The 19485-nt window shown below is 34.6% G+C and overlaps 2 protein-coding genes across 3 annotated transcripts in view; both read right to left on the bottom strand.

The window, feature by feature from the left end:
• pico (ras-associated and pleckstrin homology domains-containing protein pico) overlaps positions 1–10956 on the bottom strand; it is a 477116-nt gene extending 466160 nt beyond the window's left edge. The window contains 1 exon segment of the mRNA XM_074169549.1: positions 10796–10956. Within this exon segment, the coding sequence (XP_074025650.1) occupies positions 10796–10831 (36 nt within the window). The 5' untranslated portion in view covers positions 10832–10956.
• A 5613-nt stretch (positions 10957–16569) lies between these two features.
• Positions 16570–19485, bottom strand: part of LOC111506182 (esterase E4) — a 40973-nt gene continuing 38057 nt past the window's right edge. Inside the window, exons 8-11 of one of the 2 annotated variants that reach the window (XM_023161187.2) lie at positions 19209–19359; positions 17956–18091; positions 16816–16975; positions 16570–16762 (exon numbers count right to left, since the gene is read on the bottom strand). In XM_023161187.2, the coding sequence (XP_023016955.2) occupies positions 16745–16762; positions 16816–16975; positions 17956–18091; positions 19209–19359 (465 nt within the window). In that variant the 3' untranslated portion in view covers positions 16570–16744. Of the gene's footprint in view, positions 16976–17955; positions 18092–19208; positions 19360–19485 lie in introns of both variants that reach the window. The other variant, XM_023161186.2, reaches the window with a different exon arrangement.

Genomic DNA, 19485 nt, shown 5'->3' with positions numbered 1-19485 from the left:
ATCACAGATACTCGTTCGTGATATGAAGATGAAGATGATGATCAATTATTCAATTAATTGATGGATGTAGCCGTTACTACGTGGTAGGAAATCATAATGAAGAAAAGAGAAATTAAGCTTTCTATGTTTTTTACCACTTTTATTTGTAACTAACGTTACTTCAGTTTCGTCCTTAAGGACATTTTCAAACTCATATATTGTATACTTATATATTGTATAAGTTTGAAAATGTCCTTATAGGACGAAACTGCAGTAACGTTAGTTACAGTTACAATTAAAAGTGGTAAAAAACAAAGGAAGTTTAATTTCTCTTTTATTCATTAATTAATCAATTGATTATAAAAAATTAAATTTTTTTAGGCATTTTGAAAAAATTATTTTCTTATAAATACAAGCGTTATACTTAAAAAATATTCACTTATTTATTTGCGTGCTATTATCTGAGCTTTTCAATTAATTAAGTACAATGAATTAATAAAATTAAAAAAAAAAATATTGTTTTTGTCAGATTAGGCGATCCCTCTAGATAATCGTCAGATTATGAGACAGCACGTCTAAAACATGAAGATGAACCATATATATCTTAATCTAACGCGTTTGAGTATTTCAAAATGGCGAATTTTTTTACACATTATAATAATGGCCGCGAGTTTGCGTCAGATCGAATTCGTCAGATTATTGAATTATAGCCTTTTTTGTTGCACTTAACACTCGCTTAGAAAATCTGACGCTTTCGATTGATTTTTTTTTTCATTTCACTTTTAACCCTTACGTACAACCACCCACATCATGCAAACGATCAGATTAACATACCAACATTATTGAAAATATGTAGGACTTTGTTGCTATCAATATCTGATGCACTCCATGCAACAGTATTTTTTTACATATTTAAAAATCTATAGCCGCTTCCCCCACCGATGAAAAGGTATATATTATATCTCATTGACGCTCGAGTAAATCCCCATTTTTTATCGTGGGCTCCCCTGCTATTATAAAAATAAGATACTAACAGTGTACCCATTAAAATTTTATAAGCTTTGCCAGTTCTAACTTAACGAAACAAATTTTTGAAAAACCAAATAGTATTGATGTCGTTTCAGATTGAGAATTATTACAGAACATCTGCTGTTCATGTATCAGAGTGCTTGAAACTCCTTTGCATATGCATTTGATAAATTCAAATATGGCAAAAGTTTTTGCATATGAACTCAAAATTCTACGAAATAATATTTTTGGAAAATAAGCATTACATTATTCTAAAATGAATATATGGATCACTCAAAAAAAAATCTAATATATAAAAATAGATGTTTGTTGGTTGGTTGATTGGTTGGTTAAGTGATAAACTTCTACATCGCTCAACCGATCGTGATGAAACTTGACATGTATAAGTAATTTTTTATAGAGAAGGTTTTTAGGCTATCAATTATTCTGTAACTCACCACTAGATGTCACTGTAGAACAATTTTTTTTAAGCACTGTTCTATAACGTTGCGCACGCCTAAGTTCGTTGATTCTGATTCTGTCAAAACATTGGAACAGCAGCGATACACCAACATAGTACTAATTAGTACTACAACTACCAAATTCTACACGGGCGAAGCCGCGGGCAACAACTAGGTCACTATAAAGTACGAATTTTATTGATCATCGATGTATCCAACTAGTCAATGAATAATTAAGGATTTTTTTTCGTGATATTTTTGAGTATATTTGGAACAGTTACTCCAGATGCAATCAAGTGCATAATTCAACTTCTCTGGTTGAAATATCAACTTCTGTATCGGTATCTGTATCTGTAGAGTAGGCCACATCTGACCCATTGTATACCCTCCCGAAGAGTTGTCCTCCTAGGTCATCGTCCATGTTGTCCTTTCTAGGAAGGGGGACAGGTCACTGGGAGACATCAATATATCGGCAGTTGTAGGCCAAGTCTCGCCGAACACACTCCCGACACTCGCATAGGACATGCCTGACAGTATCATCTTCCTGTTCACACATCCTGCATAGAGTCCACTAGCCCCATATTATGGAGGTGTTTCCTTAATTGACAGTGGTCAGTTAGAAATCCTACTATTAGGAGTAGATTTTTCCTGGTCATCGCCAGATATTTCTTCGGCGCCAGATTCCCAGGGTCGCCCAGGATAATCCTGGTAAGATTGTATCCTTTGATTCCCTTGTATCCTTTGTATCCTTTTTAGGGATTGAGCATGGATGTGACGTTTGCAAGTTCCGCAATTGTCGGGGACATCAGGCCGTAGGCGTCACTGAGTACTAAAATTCTTAGACCAGCCGCTTCCTTGGCTAAAGAGTCTGCAATGCGATTACCTTTACTCCCGTCGTGTCCTTTAACCCACCTCAAGATAATGTTATTGTCCACCGAGACATTGGCTAAATCTGGGTGGCACTCTAGTACTAGCCCTGAGGTAACACGTTGTCTGTTCAAGGCTAATAGGGCTTATCAGTGCAGATTGTTATGTTTTTGCCAGAAATTCCTTTCCTGGTTATTTCTTTTGTGGCGATTGAGATACCAGCTAGTTCTGTTTCTCATTGGTGTCTACCAAAATTTTAAGGAAAACGGTCAAGTCTATCAATATTTCTTGAACCCCCATAGTAGGAATGACACTATATCGACTTTTTCGTAAAGATTTCAAAGAACAGTAATAGTTGAAAGACATTGTTACATGCAACTTCAACTTTAACTTTAACGATATCGTCTTCCAAATCATACCAACAATTTCCTATGCCAAACAGATATATAATTCCGAGGGTTCTTAGCCAACATCTCAATTCCATTATAGATCAGCGAAACCCTCTTGACGGATGAATCTCGACTAGGGGAGCTAGGGTGGAGTTGATTTGGTGGGTGTACTAGAGAAACTTGTGTTATCGTGGAGCGATACATTTTAATGGATCATAATGTCCAAGTATAAAAACCAGAGATAATACAGTCATAACAATACAGTGTTCGGAATCTTAGGAACATGTCGATACTGAAAAATGTAACTTTGTTAATATGAAAAATGATTTGAAAATGATATGAAAAAAGATTTTGATTAATTTAGAATTCCAATACTTGCTGTGTGTACATTTACAGTATTTGGTATTGACGGCAAGAAAATAAAAGTGAAAAAAGTTCCCACCATAAGTTGAAGCGATGACTTTCCCCCTTATAAAGTCGCCATCTATGAGATCGAGAGAAAACTCAATCCTTCGATATCAAATATAATCAGGGCTCCCAAGGTGGTCAGTTGCAAAGTCAAGCTTCGACAACGACTGCAGAACGAGATTAGTCCTTTGTCAAGGCAATTAGATGCAACCAGAGACCAAATACAAAGCATAAGTAATCCAACACCAAATTCCGCTGTTTTGATCCGTCATAGGTATTATCAAAGTTGCTAGGCTGTACCAAGAATTCATTGATGGACTCAACTGTTCTTAAAGGGCAAGCCTAAGTGAGAATAGGAGATGAAGCGATGATGATGCTGGACACAGATCATCAGTTCCAGATATGAGCCTCGAACCAGCTATTTCGGAGTTACCGAAATCTATGGTAAAGTACGGCCTGATCATTGGGGATTGGGCCAATGAAAAACATTTACTAGAAAATACACCCAGAGACTCAAAGAAAATGTTTAATAAAACAGAAATTACTCCCTTCCACACTGCTTATTGAGAAGACAATGCATATTTTGGACAACTGACAGTCACTGAATCAATTTTCCTTTAAGGACAAACCACAAGCACAACATAAGAATGAATTCATTTGAAACAATGTTCTCAGGAAGTTCATTCCACATAAACCCAGTTCTCCGAATGAAATACTTTTTAAACAGTCCGTCGCGTATTTCCGATATGTACCGCTGTTGGTTGAATCAAATGTGCCAAGTCACTTGAACACCTTCCGATGTTTCTGGGTGAAATCCAGTAGCTCCAGGGTATGCGTAGGGGCGTAGCTTTATAGATGAGAACAATACTTCAAAGTATGTCTGATCTGAGCTTTATAAAGCATCAAAAGTTACTGAGGTGTGTACATTTTTTATGGTTCGGAACAGTGTTCCAAGCTTTCAGAAGCAGCCTTTGCAATTCAAGCGACATGATTATGCCAAGACATATTGGTGTCCATTTTAACCCCCAACAAACTTATCGAAGCAGAAAGCGGAATTGTCCGTCCTGGAAAAAACCGATGCTTGGGTTTTCGTGACATTGAAAAACCATAGCATCGAAGTTTGGCCAGCAAACCCTCATGCCACAGAGGGTCGAAGACCAGACATATCAAGCGCAACAGCTCTTGACTGTCCATGTTTCTCGATTGCTTTATTCCAAATATGGGTGACATACGATAGAAGGTCGCCTGTTGATCTTTGTTTCCGGAAGCCATATTGATGATCGCTCAAGATGTTGAAGCCTTCCAAATATTTGAGGATGTGGTGGTTTAGGGCTTTCTTCATGATATTTAATATCCCTGGTCTATAGTCATTTGGAAGATATTTCTTGGCCTTTCGGGCAATATGTTGAACGCGAGCAATGTCCTAGCAAGAAGCAAAAAACCCTTCCTTGTAAGAGAGGTAGAAATGTCTGCAAAATACTGGTGCGACTACATTGGCGCACATTCACTTCATCACTTCATCAGCACTTCATCAGCACTTCATCAGGACCAGACGCTTTCTTGATACTGAGCTGTTTCAAAATTCTCCTGACTAGACGTTGTCGAAAAATAATTTCCGGCAATGTGGATTCTAGTGTAGTAGATTTAAGAACGTTTCCAATTATATTCACAAGGACATTTTCATTCACCAATAATAGAAAGCAACATTGTTGAAATGACTGACATCAAAAGATGTGAAGGAGACGTAATAAACCAAAAAGGCTATATTTCCAAGACTTGGAAGAAATAGACAAGAAGCAAAGAAATACGAAGGAAAACCTAGTTTTGTTCATCTAGTCCCACTTTTATCCTCTGAATGGAAATGGAGTACGCAACTTCGATGATCTTTGATGTTCTAGGAATGAAGACTTCACAAACCACATGCCTTCATGAGATGCCAGCAATGTTGTTGAGATGAGTGACATCAAAAAATGTAAAGGAGACGAAATAAACCAAAAAGGCTACATTTCCAAGACTTGGAAGAAGGAAAAAGGAAGGAAGGAGACGCAATAAACCAAAAAGGCTACATTTCCAAGACTTACAAGAAATAGACAAGAAGTAAAGAAATGCGAAGGAAAACCTAGTTTTGTTCATCTAGTCCCACTTTTATCCTCTGGATGGAAATGAAGTACGCAACTTCGATGATATTTAATGTTCTAGGAATGAAAACTTCACAAACCACATGTCTTCATGAAATGGCTATAATGAAAATAGACATGTGTTGTTTTTTTTAGAATCCGTTCTTCCTAGAGGAGAAATAACTTTTCCTGTATTCCATAGATTTACTCAAGATTCAGAGAGCACCATTTCGAGCAACGACCGTGTAGCACGTCTTTCTCATCTCTGGTTGTTCGAAAGTGCCTCGAATATACGCCTTGTCGTCTTGCGGCAGGCACCATATTAGAGCATAAAATTTTTCTTTTTGTTTAGACAATTATCTTCTTTGTTCAGGGGCTGCGTTACTCGACGCTAGTTGCCATATAAGTCCGTGAGATAGATGCGCCTTACAAGTTGTCCTGCATACTAATGGCCTTTGCTCTGGACCGCTCTCGATGCATTCGCTTCTTTTTCGGTTCGACATCGTGGAGTACTCGACATTCTTTCGATTTTCGACTCGATACAAAACGAAAATATACGGGGTCACTCTAATTTGGTACTGAAAATAACACCGTACTGAAAGTTCCCGAACACTGATCGAGAACTGTTTTGTGATTTCAGTGAAAACCGAGTTACGTGATGAGGTTGAAAAACAAAAAGTGATTGTATTTGTTTTTCTTTTCCAAAAAAATGTTTCGAAAATTTGCTACATAATGCCAGCAATGAGCATGTGAACCACGTTGAACGCAAGCAGTTAAACCTGTTCCCCGGGGTCATTCAGTTAATCATTATTTCCACTGACTTACTATTAGGTTGATTGAGTTTTGTCCGTTTTTATGAGTTTACATTGATCTGTAATATATGAGCGCCTTTTGGATCAGTGCACTTATGCCAACGTAACACAAGTCGAATAACTCCATCAGCATATAAGTTGCGTGCTCGGAATTCGATGACGTCGATGAAGACCGTTTTTGTCTGATCCTGATTCGCGAAGGTTCTACCAATAAGAAAGTTAACAAAGTGCTTTTAAATATGGTAGTCGGTATTTCACACAAGGGTGTGAAGTAATACGGCTTTTCGATTTTCTGGACCTTGTACCAATATACGTTCTTTCATAATGAAGGCACGGAATTGAATATACTACGTCTGATTGACACATGATAGGAGTTCAAGCCTTAAGTTTGAAAAAATTTAATTAAAAGTAAGAACTTTCATTCGCACTCTAACTGAACTCACCAAAGTTATACTGAAAAATAAATACACTAAATAAAATATGACAAATGAATGTGCCAAAAGAAAAGAGGACGTTGAAAATCTTGTTTCATTTGAGGAAACGGATATGTCGCATTGGAATGTGTACAGAATTGTTCCAAAGATTTTTTGGCTATGGGTTTATAGAAACCTTATGCAGGTGCATTTTTGCGTCAAATTCATCACCACCCGTTTCAGAAAAGCAATTTGCGATGATAGTATACTAGATTACTTATGAGTACATTCAGGCGTTTCTGTACATCGAGTTTCTTCATATACTCTCCTTTAAACAAATGAAACAGCATGAGGTTGAAAGGAGAAAAATGTTATGCACTTTCGATCATGTAAAAACAAAAATATAGTAAACCCAAATAACGACTTGTATTTTTAGAAATCTATTGAAAATAAACTATTTCGTTAACCTCCCATAATTAGCAGGTGATATTTATTTAATTTTCTACGTTTACAATTCTTCATAATCCAAAGATTGTCACTGATAAAAATTCATCATTAGTAAAGAAATATAATTATGGAAAATCCCTGAATCGGTAGGTATACATCTCAAAGCTTGTTTTGAAACAAGCTTTGTTTTGAACATTTCAACAATGGAAAATGTTAAAATGTTGAAATGTTACAGGGTAATTACCATTTAAAAGTAAAAGGCTGACTTCTATTTGAGATTTTGACGGATAACTGGATACATAAAAATTATAATTATCAGTTAATAGGTGTCTGCATCTTAGTGGATTTTGTTATCAACTCAAATCATTTTTTACAGTAACAGCAGCATTCTGCACACTCAAAAACGTTATTGTATCGTTATTGTATGTTGTTTCCTGTTTTTTCTGGTATTTTTCCAGATCCCTGGAGATATCTTGCGCTTTTTTAAACCTGTTATATCTTACGTATGCGTTGTATGTGTTGTATCCTGTTTCATCTTGTATTTTTTCAGATCCCTGGAGATATCTTGCGCTTGTTTTGAACCTGTTATATCTTACCTATGCATTGTATCCTGTTTTATCTGGTATTTTTACAGATCCCTGGAGATATCTTGCGCTTTTTTAAACCTATTATATCTTACGCATGCGTTGTATTCTGTTTCATCTGGTATTATTCCAGATCCCTGGAGATATCTTGTGCTTTTTTAAACCTGTTATATTTTACGTATGCATTGTATTCTGTTTCATCTGGTATTTTTCCAGATCCCTGGAGATATCTTGCGCCTTTTTAAATCTTTATATCTTACGTATGCGTTGTATGTGTTGTATCCTGTTTCATCTTGTATTTTTTCAGATCCTTGGAGATATCTTGCGCTTATTTTAAACCTGTTATATCTTACGTATACGTTGTATGCGTTGTATACTGTTTCATCTGGTATTTTTCCAGATACCTGGAGATATCTTGCGCTTTTTTAAACCTGTTATATCTTACGTATGCGTTGTATGTGTTGTATCCTGTTTCATCTTGTATTTTTTCAGATCCCTGGAGATATCTTGCGCTTGTTTTGAACCTGTTATATCTTACCTATGCATTGTATCCTGTTTTATCTGGTATTTTTACAGATCCCTGGAGATATCTTGCGCTTTTTTAAACCTATTATATCTTACGCATGCGGTGTATTCTGTTTCATCTGGTATTATTCCAGATCCCTGGAGATATCTTGCGATTTTTTAACCCTGTTATATTTTACGTATGCATTGTATTCTGTTTCATCTGGTATTTTTCCAGATCCCTGGAGATATCTTGCGCTTTTTTTAAAACCTCTTATATCTTACGTATGCGATACAATCGTTGATTGCATTAATGCAGTGATTGATTTGGTGAAATGAGTTCTACCAGTTAACATTCTCGAAGCATCTACAGTATTCTCTAACATTAGGTTGACAGGGTTTTTGAAAAAAAATGTGTTCGTTTCAAGCAAGATAACAATTTCAAATATCATTTTCCAGACCTGGAATTTTCAATAAATCATCGAGAATGATTACCCTGTGTAAAAATGAAAAATGATTTTGCCAGTTTGGGAATTAACGAGAGAACGAGGTAATAACTTTTTTCTATAAAGATCGATTTTTTTCAACATGAATACTTTAGGAAAACATCATCAGGAATACAAAACAATATTTGTACTACGTAAGACAGACGTCTTCGTATGTTTTATTATTGTCTTCGTCTTATTATTGTGGTAACAACTGATTGCATGTTAACACGTACACTAAGGTATGTATTGCAACAAAGTATTGACAACCTAAGCAAGTAGCTACATAGCACGGACGAAGACCAGTAAGAGCTCAGAATTATTTTTTGTGTTGAAATATAGTAATGATTTACGAAAACGGACCTGTATATTAAATTCATTCAGTATACCTCAATGCTCCGATCATTTTCAGCGTAGGGAGATTTATTTATTGTTATTAGAATTTTGCTGAATTAAAAATAATAAAGTTCACATATCTGATGTTTACTTTAAAACTCTACGGTATTCGATTTTGTTATCTTAAAATTTGAAGTAACTGGTGTTTTTATGATGAATAATCATCGATAATATATGATTCTGCGAATTTGTTGCCAATCAAAATACATCTGTGGTTGTGAGAATAATTTTTAAAAAATATCTGAACTATGTTTATCAGTGTGTCAGAAAGAGTGTGAGTTTTTTGTTTTCCTATATCCTTGTCAAAATTTCACTACACTTTTTGAAGGTGCTCTATATATGTTATCATTATCGTTATTTTATGTAATAATCAAAGAACATAAGTTGAATAACCAAGTACAATGTCACGAGTATTGTAAACTAACTATTCATTTTGTTATAAACTCGAATCAGATGATGATTCAAATTAGAGTTAGTTTACATCCACTCCTACTAAAGCCAACTCATTTTGTGAAATGTGCGTCAAGAAAAGTATCGCAGCTCTGGTGAACAAGAAAAAAGTTTTTGTTAGCAGATTAAATGTACAAGAAAGACCAAATCATGACTTTTCTTTGATGGTAAAAATATTTGAGGCTGAAATTTAAATATTTTATTCATTATATCACTTGTATTGTTTACTTAGAACTTTATATATTATTGTGAATGTTTTCTTTAAATGCAACATTTTTCTACGAAAAATTAAGCTGAGCAACTTTTCAGTCCCTCAAACATAAAATGGACACCAAATGTTGATTTCTCATTAATAAATGAATTTTCAATATGTCTTCGAGCATATCTCAAAGCAATCGACTTCTTCGTAGATGTGGATATTTTCGAAGATATTGTAGATGTTACAGAATCTGTACATTTTACAATAATGTCAACATTCAAATTATTATTTATCCATACTCGATTTATCCGAACTTCAAGAAATTCAAGTAAGTAAACCGATTCATAGCTGCCATACGCATAGGGTCAGAGGGGGCAAATGCCCTCCCTTCCCCCAGGGAATACATAAAACCAGAAAACGCTGATTTCAAACAGATTTGTGTGTAATTCATCAGAAACACGCCCTGAATATGTGACTGGCTTATAATATCTATGTAATTTTAAACAATAAGCTTATACCATGAACTATAATTACCCCCACAAAGCAAAAATTTGCAATTTGTTCAAAATATGAAAAATAATAGACTGAATAAGTCTCGGAACAGTAACATTAGGTGGGATATTTGGACAATGTTATCAGCAACTAGATACTTAGACTACACATACTATTTAGAGTTTAATCTATCTATATCATTGTTAAAACCTCCACCATATCTCACTATCAACCTGATTACACAATTTTCACTTTTCATTTTTTTCTGTTAAAACGATACGAATAACAATTAAACTTTATATCTCGATTTTCCATAAAATTGCCTGATCGTTGACCCATTGTGATTATTGTAAAACCACCCAACAGCTTTCATATTTGTGTTTTGCATCCTGTGCCACCAATAACTAGAATTTCCATATAGAACCAGTTGAATCTTCCAAAAACCATTGCATCAATTCATAGTAAAATTGGTTATTGAAATCTGCAATGCAATGAACCTTTACAGTCATAATACAAAAATATCTTGAAAAGTCTTATTGAATTGCACAATTATTTCCAATGACATTGAATAAGCATTCAATAAATGATGAAATAAGTGTAAGGAAGACACAAATTTGTTCAGTTGATTATTAGGTTTGGAACTACCAATTTAATTTGCAGTTTCCCGGTCAATATTTCAAATTTAAAACCCACAAGTCAAAACATAACCTCAAAATGAAGTGATATTCCCAAAAAATGTTGAACATTATTTATTTCATGCAGATTTCCAACAAGATTCACTCACCTTGCTGAAACTATTCGATCCTTGTAGGGAATACATTGTACACCACTGAAAATCCTTTCAACTATGAAGGAGAGAACAGAAATCTACATTTAAGTCAAGAATCCTTCCGTCAGAATCACTACACTTCCCATCCGCGTAAAACCGTACTTCGTACTGAGGCGGACATATAACAAGATAGGAACATCGAACATCTGACTGCACTGGGTGGAGTGCCACGTTGCCACTTTTGAGACGGGAAATTACTATTTTTTTATTTAGGTGATATAAAAAAATTTAAGTGAGTAATATCAAAACTATTTACAATTTTCAAATCGAAAATTGACAAAAAACTTTAATAAAAAGTACCATAATGCTTTTGTACTTCAAAAATTTGTTGACCATTTTCATCAAAAGACAAAATTATTGTAAGATAACGATTAAACTTGATCTTACTTTTTTATGTGGTTAATGTAAAAATGATTGAACCTATGACATAAATACTCATAAACGATCGTTAGTTCCAGTAAAGTGAAACATGTTTTGAATATTTTTCTGTATAACTTCTATTATTTTCTATTCGATTATAGTTATTCATAAATCATCATTTGTTTTGTGGAGAGATGTTGAACATGGAAAGTTCACAAGATTCTGTGTAATTTGATCTGTAAATAGACTATTTGATAATAATTGTAATGTGGTACGACTCAGTTTCAAATGTTGGTTTATTCAACTATTGTCTCAGTCAATTTTTATTACTAAACCAATATTTTTCAATACTTCAGTTTTGAAAAATTTCGAAGATTGTGGAAAAAGGGTGTATTTTCCAAATTGTTGACAAATGAGTATCTCTGAAAATGAAGATTGCCATCAAGTAAACTTTTGAAAAAACGTAGATGCAAAACAGAGATTGGAACATAACACAAGAAAATTTAGGTCAACTATGGATAAGTATTATTGCTACTGTTTTTTTGTAATATGTATGATGATATGATTTGCTACGTTAGTTTTTCACGAAACCAAAGCTGTTCTTAGAGACTTCATTTCTGGAAATTATTTTTGATGTTGCTGTCAGACCCACAAATGAGTTTTTAAGATCTAAGAAATATTTCAAGGAGACGCAGATAGATATTCTCAACACGGTAAATTTCTACCACATCGCAAAATTATTACAAGTTTTCTCCAGAAGGTGATCTGTAAACAATAATCATATCGAAAGATCCTTGAATGTGTCTATTCTCATTATATTTTTCAAATATATTGAACGTCACTTTGAGTCACTGTAAAAAAATGGATCGTAAAATAAAAAATAATTTGTATTTTTCCTAACTCTATATATACAATGATTTATGAAAGATCTGGCAACATGTCTGAACGTGTGCATGAGATTGCATTAAATCCAGAATGGACGCCTGCGTTTTATTTAAAATAAATGTAAGTATTTGATTTGGATAGATTGATTAGATATGCTCTCAAATCATTTTCGAAATATCGTACTCAGACAGTTTTATTACCGGAATCCAAATAATATTGCTCCTTTGCATAACTAATAGCATATTTATTTGTTCTCATAAGTGATTGAATCAAAATGTATTCATTTGTAGGATCAACTGATAATTTTCAAAACAAAACATATCTCCTTATTAGAGATATATAAATCACTCATATGATTATCAAATAAAAAGCAACGTAATTTTTTCGAACTTAACTTTTAGTTGTATTATGTAAGTTTTTTATTAACTATTTTTTTTTGGATCTCCCACATCACCAATTTTTCTTTGCATAAAGTTTAGAATAGTGTTAAAAAAAATTTAAACGAGTTTGGTAAATCACGTTTTTTTAGCAAGTCTTCGGAAGTATGTAAAATTTTTCGTTTTTCTCAACAGCATGTTGATAACCCTTAACTCCTGAAGTATATATTGGTCAAATTGGCAGAACATTTAGTAATCGAATCCAGGAACATCATATGTCATAGTGTCTTTTCTACTTATGCGGGGAGCAACTGAATCTTACTAAATCACAGTTTGAACTGCAATATATCAGTGAATGCTCATTGAATTTGATCGAAGTAAGCGCCATTCGAATTAATGCACTTTTGCAAACCTAAAACAAGTCGATTAATTCCGTCAACATAAAATTTGCGTACTCGGGGTTTGATGAAGTCGACGAAGGCCGTTTCTGCCTGGTCTGATTATAAAAGTGCTTTGAAATATAGTAGTCGGTTGGCGAGAGGTCTGGGGAGTATGGTGGATGAGGCAGAATTACCACGTCCGATTTGTTCAATTTTCGGACGGTGATTTGTGAAACGTGCGGGCAGCCGTTGTGGGGCAGAATCAGACCTCTTCTGTTGACCAGTTCCAGCTGCTGATTATGCAATTTTAGGTACATTAAGTCGATTTCCTCACTATTCAACACTGATGTGATGGTTTGGCTCGGTTGCAGAAAGTTATAGTGAATAACACCAGCGACTGACCAACATCAGTAACCATGGATTTTTAGTGGGTTTTCGCCTTTGGGGAGGGCCTGGGTGGCTCATTGGTGTCCAACCACTATCCTAAACGTCTCCTGTTGTCATAGAGGATCCACTTTCCATCACACATTGTTCCGCGAGCAAAAGAGAAGAAACGTGATCTTTCCATTACATTTTAAACCATTAAAAACCGCATGAGAGCTAACGCACAGTTCTTTCGCCATCCAACGCATTGTTTGTGATGGGAAGCCTCCACCAGGAGCAAAACTTCGTCTAGGATTATTGTGGGCCGATCACTTCGAAGCTCATTTTCGAGGCTAAAATTTTCGTAACGAAATTTCGCATACCATCGTCGAACAGTGCGTTCGACACTATTATTTCCAAATGCCCGGTAAATTTGTCGGGCTGTTTCGGCAGCGATTAACGAGGTCTTATCTTTTGACGTGCGACTCCTAGCACGGTTTGAACGATAAGCAGTGAAAATCGTCCAGCCGTCAGGCTTGCACCACAGTTCACATAGCGGTGGTCAACTGAATGAAAAGAACGAATCTTACATGCTAGCCAACCAGCTACTCTCCCGCTATTGTACGTGTACTGTTTCCAATATTCTGCTGCGATCCACTTCGATACACACTAGCTACTTGGAATGATAAATAGAACGCGTATCTGTCGAGTTCTTTTCACTTTAGCCATAATAATAATAATAATTTTATTAGTCTCAAAAAAATACAGTTTTTGACACGTCAATGCAGTTTCTAAAATAAGTTTGAGAGAAAAAGATTTGTCAATATAGTTTTAAAAAAATGCTTGTAGATTTACAAAAAAATACAAGTTAACACGAGAAAATTCTCATAAGAATTGACAAAAATGTAAAGCCATGAGCTTTTACAAAATATAAATCACATAGCTAACGTATTATACAGTGCCTTCATTTCAAAACTTTCCACCCCTAGTACTTCGTTTAGCAGGAAGAATTTGCCGTAGGCAAAAAACACGGCAATTTAGATATCAAGGGGGAAGTTTAAAACCAGTGCCAGTGGTATTTTAGGTTTAACCCCCTTACCCCTAGCTACCCCCACTTAATAATTTTAAATGGCATTCCCTATCTTGTAACACATCATTTTAAAGATCTTAAAAATCCTCACTCAACCCCATTTTAAAAACTTAAATTGGTTGATCCGTTCTCGTAAAAGGGCAAAAATATGCATTATTCCAATTGATTATACCATACCTAAGGACTGAATGAAAAAGTGAGTGATATGTTGCAAGTGCCGCACTATTTTACTATTTTTTAATTCTTCTGATAGCAAAAACTGTCTTACCAAATTTACTGCACATGTTATTAATAATATAACTAATAATAGTTGATTGTTATACAAACTAAAGCGAGCGACATTTCGAGAACAAGTGAGAAGGAAACAAATTTTACTCTTGAGAAAATTAGTCCATTTTCCCTTCAAATTTCTTGATCGCACAAGAGGAGTCGATATAGATAATTCATTCTGAAGCCTCTTTTGAAAAATAAAATTATCGTTGATTTTACCGAATTTATTTCTAGTAAATTTCAGAGAACTTATTTTTCGAGGATTTTCAATTAGTAGGATTAAATCAATGTTCGTATTTGCCAAAATGAACACAATTTGATATGACCTTCTGCCGAAACCAGTAATGGAAATACAAATAAATCCGTGTTCAAAGGAAATGTACTACAATTGATCACATCTGCTGTATAATAATTCATCACTATTCAATTTGAAGTTCGTACGGAGTACCAAAGAAAAAAACGTATAGTGAATTAGTTACTTATTTTTTCTTCTTTTCTCTTGGTAAATTTCCCGAATTACATTCTATATTTCTCTTCACTTCTCATGAATCTGGGTGAGTGAAGACGATAACATCCCCCCTAACGAAGACACCATCTATTTGATCGATAAAAGAATCAATCCACGTATAAAAAATAAACGAGGATCCTGAGGAAGTTTGCAAATCATAGTTTCAACATCAACCGCCGAATAATATTCGTTGTCTGTCTTTCGCTGCGGATTCTGATCCTGTTGAATGCCTATTTCTAATATCTCGTTGTTCATTCTCACGCACTTTTAATTGTCTTGAAGTTTCACCAATATAACTTCCACCAAAAGTACATTTTCTATTATAAATGTATTTTTTGTTCTTTCTTCTGTGTGGTTAGGTTTTGTTGTTTCATATAGAGATCATCATTAAATATTTTATATGTTTCAAATTGAGGAAGGAAAGAAAACCAAAAATGGTTGTTATTTTTCTATGTTCTTTATTGTCTGATAATGAATACGATATTCATCTACCTAGCTTGTAATATCCTCCAAAGCACGTTGGACGTTGTTCACAGTTGGTGCCTGATGGAGCAGATGTCTGTCAACCCCAGCAAAACTGTGATAAGCACCTTCACCAGTAGGAGAAAATAGGACGATCTAACGCCACTTTCCCACAATGGTGAGGTCATTCCTTTTGGAACGGAAGTGTAATATCTCGGCATTGTTCTTGATAAAAAACTCACCTGGAACCCTCACTTGGAATAAGTTTTACACAAAGCCAGTCTATCCCTATGAACATGTCGAAGAATTTGTGGTAAAACTTGGGGTGTCGGTCCCAAACAAATCCATTGGATTTATGATATGATTGTCAAACCAATGATCACTTATGGTACAATTGTCTGGTGGCCGAAGGCTTTACAGAAAACAGCCCAGGCGAAGCTCTCTGGTGGTCATGAAAATTGACAGTATAACCAAAAAACCAAAAATTTTAAACTTCAAATGTCATAATGTCAACTATCAATTTGCAAATATTTCCTGATCCCTTTCTTTCTAGTTGCTACCACGCCACTAGTAAGTGCCATGCATGGCCGTTAAAATAAAATTTAAAATTTCAAATCCTCTAAATGTTACTTCTGAATAAGTTTTATATATATTTTTTCTTTAAACCATAAAAATTTAATGTGTGACACTTTTCTACATAATGAAAAGGACTAGTTTGTGTTTCTCAGTGAAATTTTCGACTTTTTACTATAACCCCAAGTTAGTAAGTACTTTTTATCTATTGTTTTACAATTTTGCTTCAATGTTATCAATTTATTGTAGATGTCTTGATAAAGGGAATAAACATTCTCGAAAGCTCGACCATATAACAAAGAGTATTCTTTAAACAACAGCCCAGCAATTTTGACTGCATCCCCAACATTATTCCGTATTTCTCCTTAACTAGTCAGTCAAGACTACCCATATATATATATATATATATATATATATATATATATATATAAATTGGCTTCGCGTATTGTAAAAATAACACATTTTGATTAAAGTTATTTCAAAGTTTTAATGACATCTGCATATAATAACAAAATAGAATAACATTCATTTATATTTGCACCGTTGCTTTCGATTTCCTGAGATATTTGTAAAAAAACACATTCTAGTACATAAAGTGAGATACACATGCTGTTCTTGGGTTTTAAGGGATACCCTTTACAATTTATTGGAAACCTATAAGAAAAATCAAATTAATAAACCTATAATTCAATTCTCAAATCAGTTACTGGATCATTTATCACTGATCTCCAGAGTTGAATTCTTTCTGGGTAAATTCCAGATCTCATTTCCGTTGATTTTTCATCGATGTAATAGTAGTTCTCATTTTTCAAGGAGTATGGAGTCCATAGTTCGGGAATGATATCGGTTACCTCAGGCGATGGGTTTCTGGAAAAAATTGAATTGGTTTCAGAGAGTTATTATTGAATATTCGATAACCATACTTCGATTGCTTGAGAGTATTAACAAACTCAAAATTCAAGACTATCGATTTGGGTAAAATGGTAAAACATAAGAACAAAACAATGGAAAGAGCTGATGGAAAATCAATTTTGAGAAACTGAATATGGAAAAAAAGTCAGTGAAGTATCAAGACCCGGGTCCAGAAATCAATCACTTAGAAATACAGGAGGATCGTAGGAAAACTATTATTTTTGCCAAGATTTCATATTTATTGCTTCAGATACTACTCTACAGATACAGATTTGCTTCATTCTCGGGGGCTATGTGTGAAATAACATTCTCGACTACAGTTTTTTAAATGTTTTTAATGAATTTTCACACTTTCAATAATATGTGTCGACTCTGAACTAGGAAAAAGAAAGGTACACTGACTCACAAACAAGGGTTACAAGTGTGATGTGTGAATTTTGATTCGAAATATTTTCATTTTGGTATTTTTTCAATTTACGTGCTCTCAATATTTCATTTAAGAATACTAACATTTGTTCAAATCTCAATATGCACTTTTTTTGAGTCATGATACAATGTTTTGTTTTCTAGATATCATTTCTGATTCAATTCCATTTTTTCACTTCTACTTCAGCTGTTTTTCCACAAATGCTCTTTTGGTTTTCATCCTTGATGGGTTTTGTATTTTGTAAGGCCCCGTATTTATATGAATTCACATTCATACTTCAGTATTTCTTCAACTTCGAATATTTTAAGTCTTATTTATTTTATTCATTCAAAGATTTCAAATTTGCCAATATTTTCAGAAATTGAAACTCCGATTTCCTCAAAATGCAAAACAATAAAAGTACAATCAATAAGTCCTAAGAAAAAATAATATCACTTGTTATAGCCCAGCAAATTCAGTTCTTCATCAAGCTGACAATCGAAATCTACATCATCTTGTTCTAACTTACCCGGTTTTTGCAAAGTTTGCCCAGAGTGTTGTTAAAAGTTCTGCAGTTCGTTTATCCTCTTCGGAAGGTGGAACATCTGGAAACAGTCCATCTCCAAGAGGAAATAGATACTGTAACTCATCAGCATGACATACTCCTAGAATGAAAAAAGTTATTTAAATTCACCCCATTCATCAGTTTGTGTACTGCGGTAATACGAAGATGATACCAAAATAAATTTATTTCAAAAAAGTCAATAAACCGACACACAGTCATCGATGTGGCTTCATCGCCTTCAAAATCAGTGACACTACAAGAAATATATATTTTTTAGTACACGTATTACTTTTCGAAACAGTCATCAGGTATATTTGATATCTGTTTGATTTTTGCTACAAATAATGCTTCAGCGCTTAGAGCTTTATTTACGAAAATAGCTGTTACTACTTATTATAGATGAACCAGATCCCATCTCAGAAGGTTTCATAATTTCAGTACCTTCAATTTTCTTCGAAAGTCTTGGTGTACTCATTCACTCACTAAAGCCCCCTTCCGAAGTGTGGGGGGGCTTAGAATCACACATCCTATGGTGCTGACTCCCTTGCAAAGGAGGGTGCTGCAAGCAGCTTCATTAGACCAGAACCTGTCATTTGCATGGCTTTAGGTTTTGCCAAACATTGAACACCTGGATGGCAAGAAGATTTAAAGACTTTTGACAACATCTTCCAGGATTGGCTCACTATAAGGCGTTCATTCACCCTTCGAAACTTGATGCCAAATAGTTGTTGGACTACAGTAGGGATGAACTACGATATCTAACAGGCCTTCTCACAGGTCACTGTCGTCTGAATCATCATATGCAGAGACTCGGACTGTTGATTATTTTTTCAAAGCAACCTGTTCTGCATTCAAACTTAAATCATATCTTTTGAAACAAGAATATACATGCGATACGAGAAGGAAGATGGGTCATTTTAGAACACCATTTGCCTCAAAGTCTTGTGGTCAATGGTGTTATACCCATTTCGTTGCATATTCTAGCGCAGTAACCTAAAGTCATCCTGATGAAAATCAGAAGAGAGCCTCCTGACTGAATGGTACATTTAGTATAACCGATCGGGAGTGGATTATTGTTCACTAAAAAATTTAGGCAGGCACTTTGTACCTGCCCCACACTCAAAAATCAGTTTATTGACAGTAGGTAGCGCTAATGTTAGTCGATCTATTCGACGCAAACTGATTCAAGAAAATAATTTCATGAAATGGATACTTACCGTAGTCCGTGTCTCCTCCATTGAAAATTTTTGTCATACTAGTACTTCCTCGGTACCCAAATAGATAATAATACACCGGGCTCTGGTAATACTTGGTCTGTAGTCTCACCACGTCATCGGCACCTTTGAGAAACCAGCCATCAGTATAAAGCTGAAAATTATCACAATAATGTAATCTGATATAGAATTGAGATTTTAGGTCAAAGAATTTCACTTCTGTCAGAAAATATTGAATTCAGAGTGGAGAATAGTAGTCCGGAATGTAGTTATGTGTGCT

Source organism: Leptinotarsa decemlineata, unplaced genomic scaffold (assembly GCF_025532065.1).
Source record: "Leptinotarsa decemlineata unplaced genomic scaffold, Ldec_3_MD MMD2_P_RNA_scaffold_5, whole genome shotgun sequence".
Lineage (NCBI taxonomy): Eukaryota > Metazoa > Arthropoda > Insecta > Coleoptera > Chrysomelidae > Leptinotarsa > Leptinotarsa decemlineata.
The sequence above is the reverse complement of the archived record's forward strand: the minus strand, read 5'-3'. Positions and strand labels throughout refer to the sequence as shown.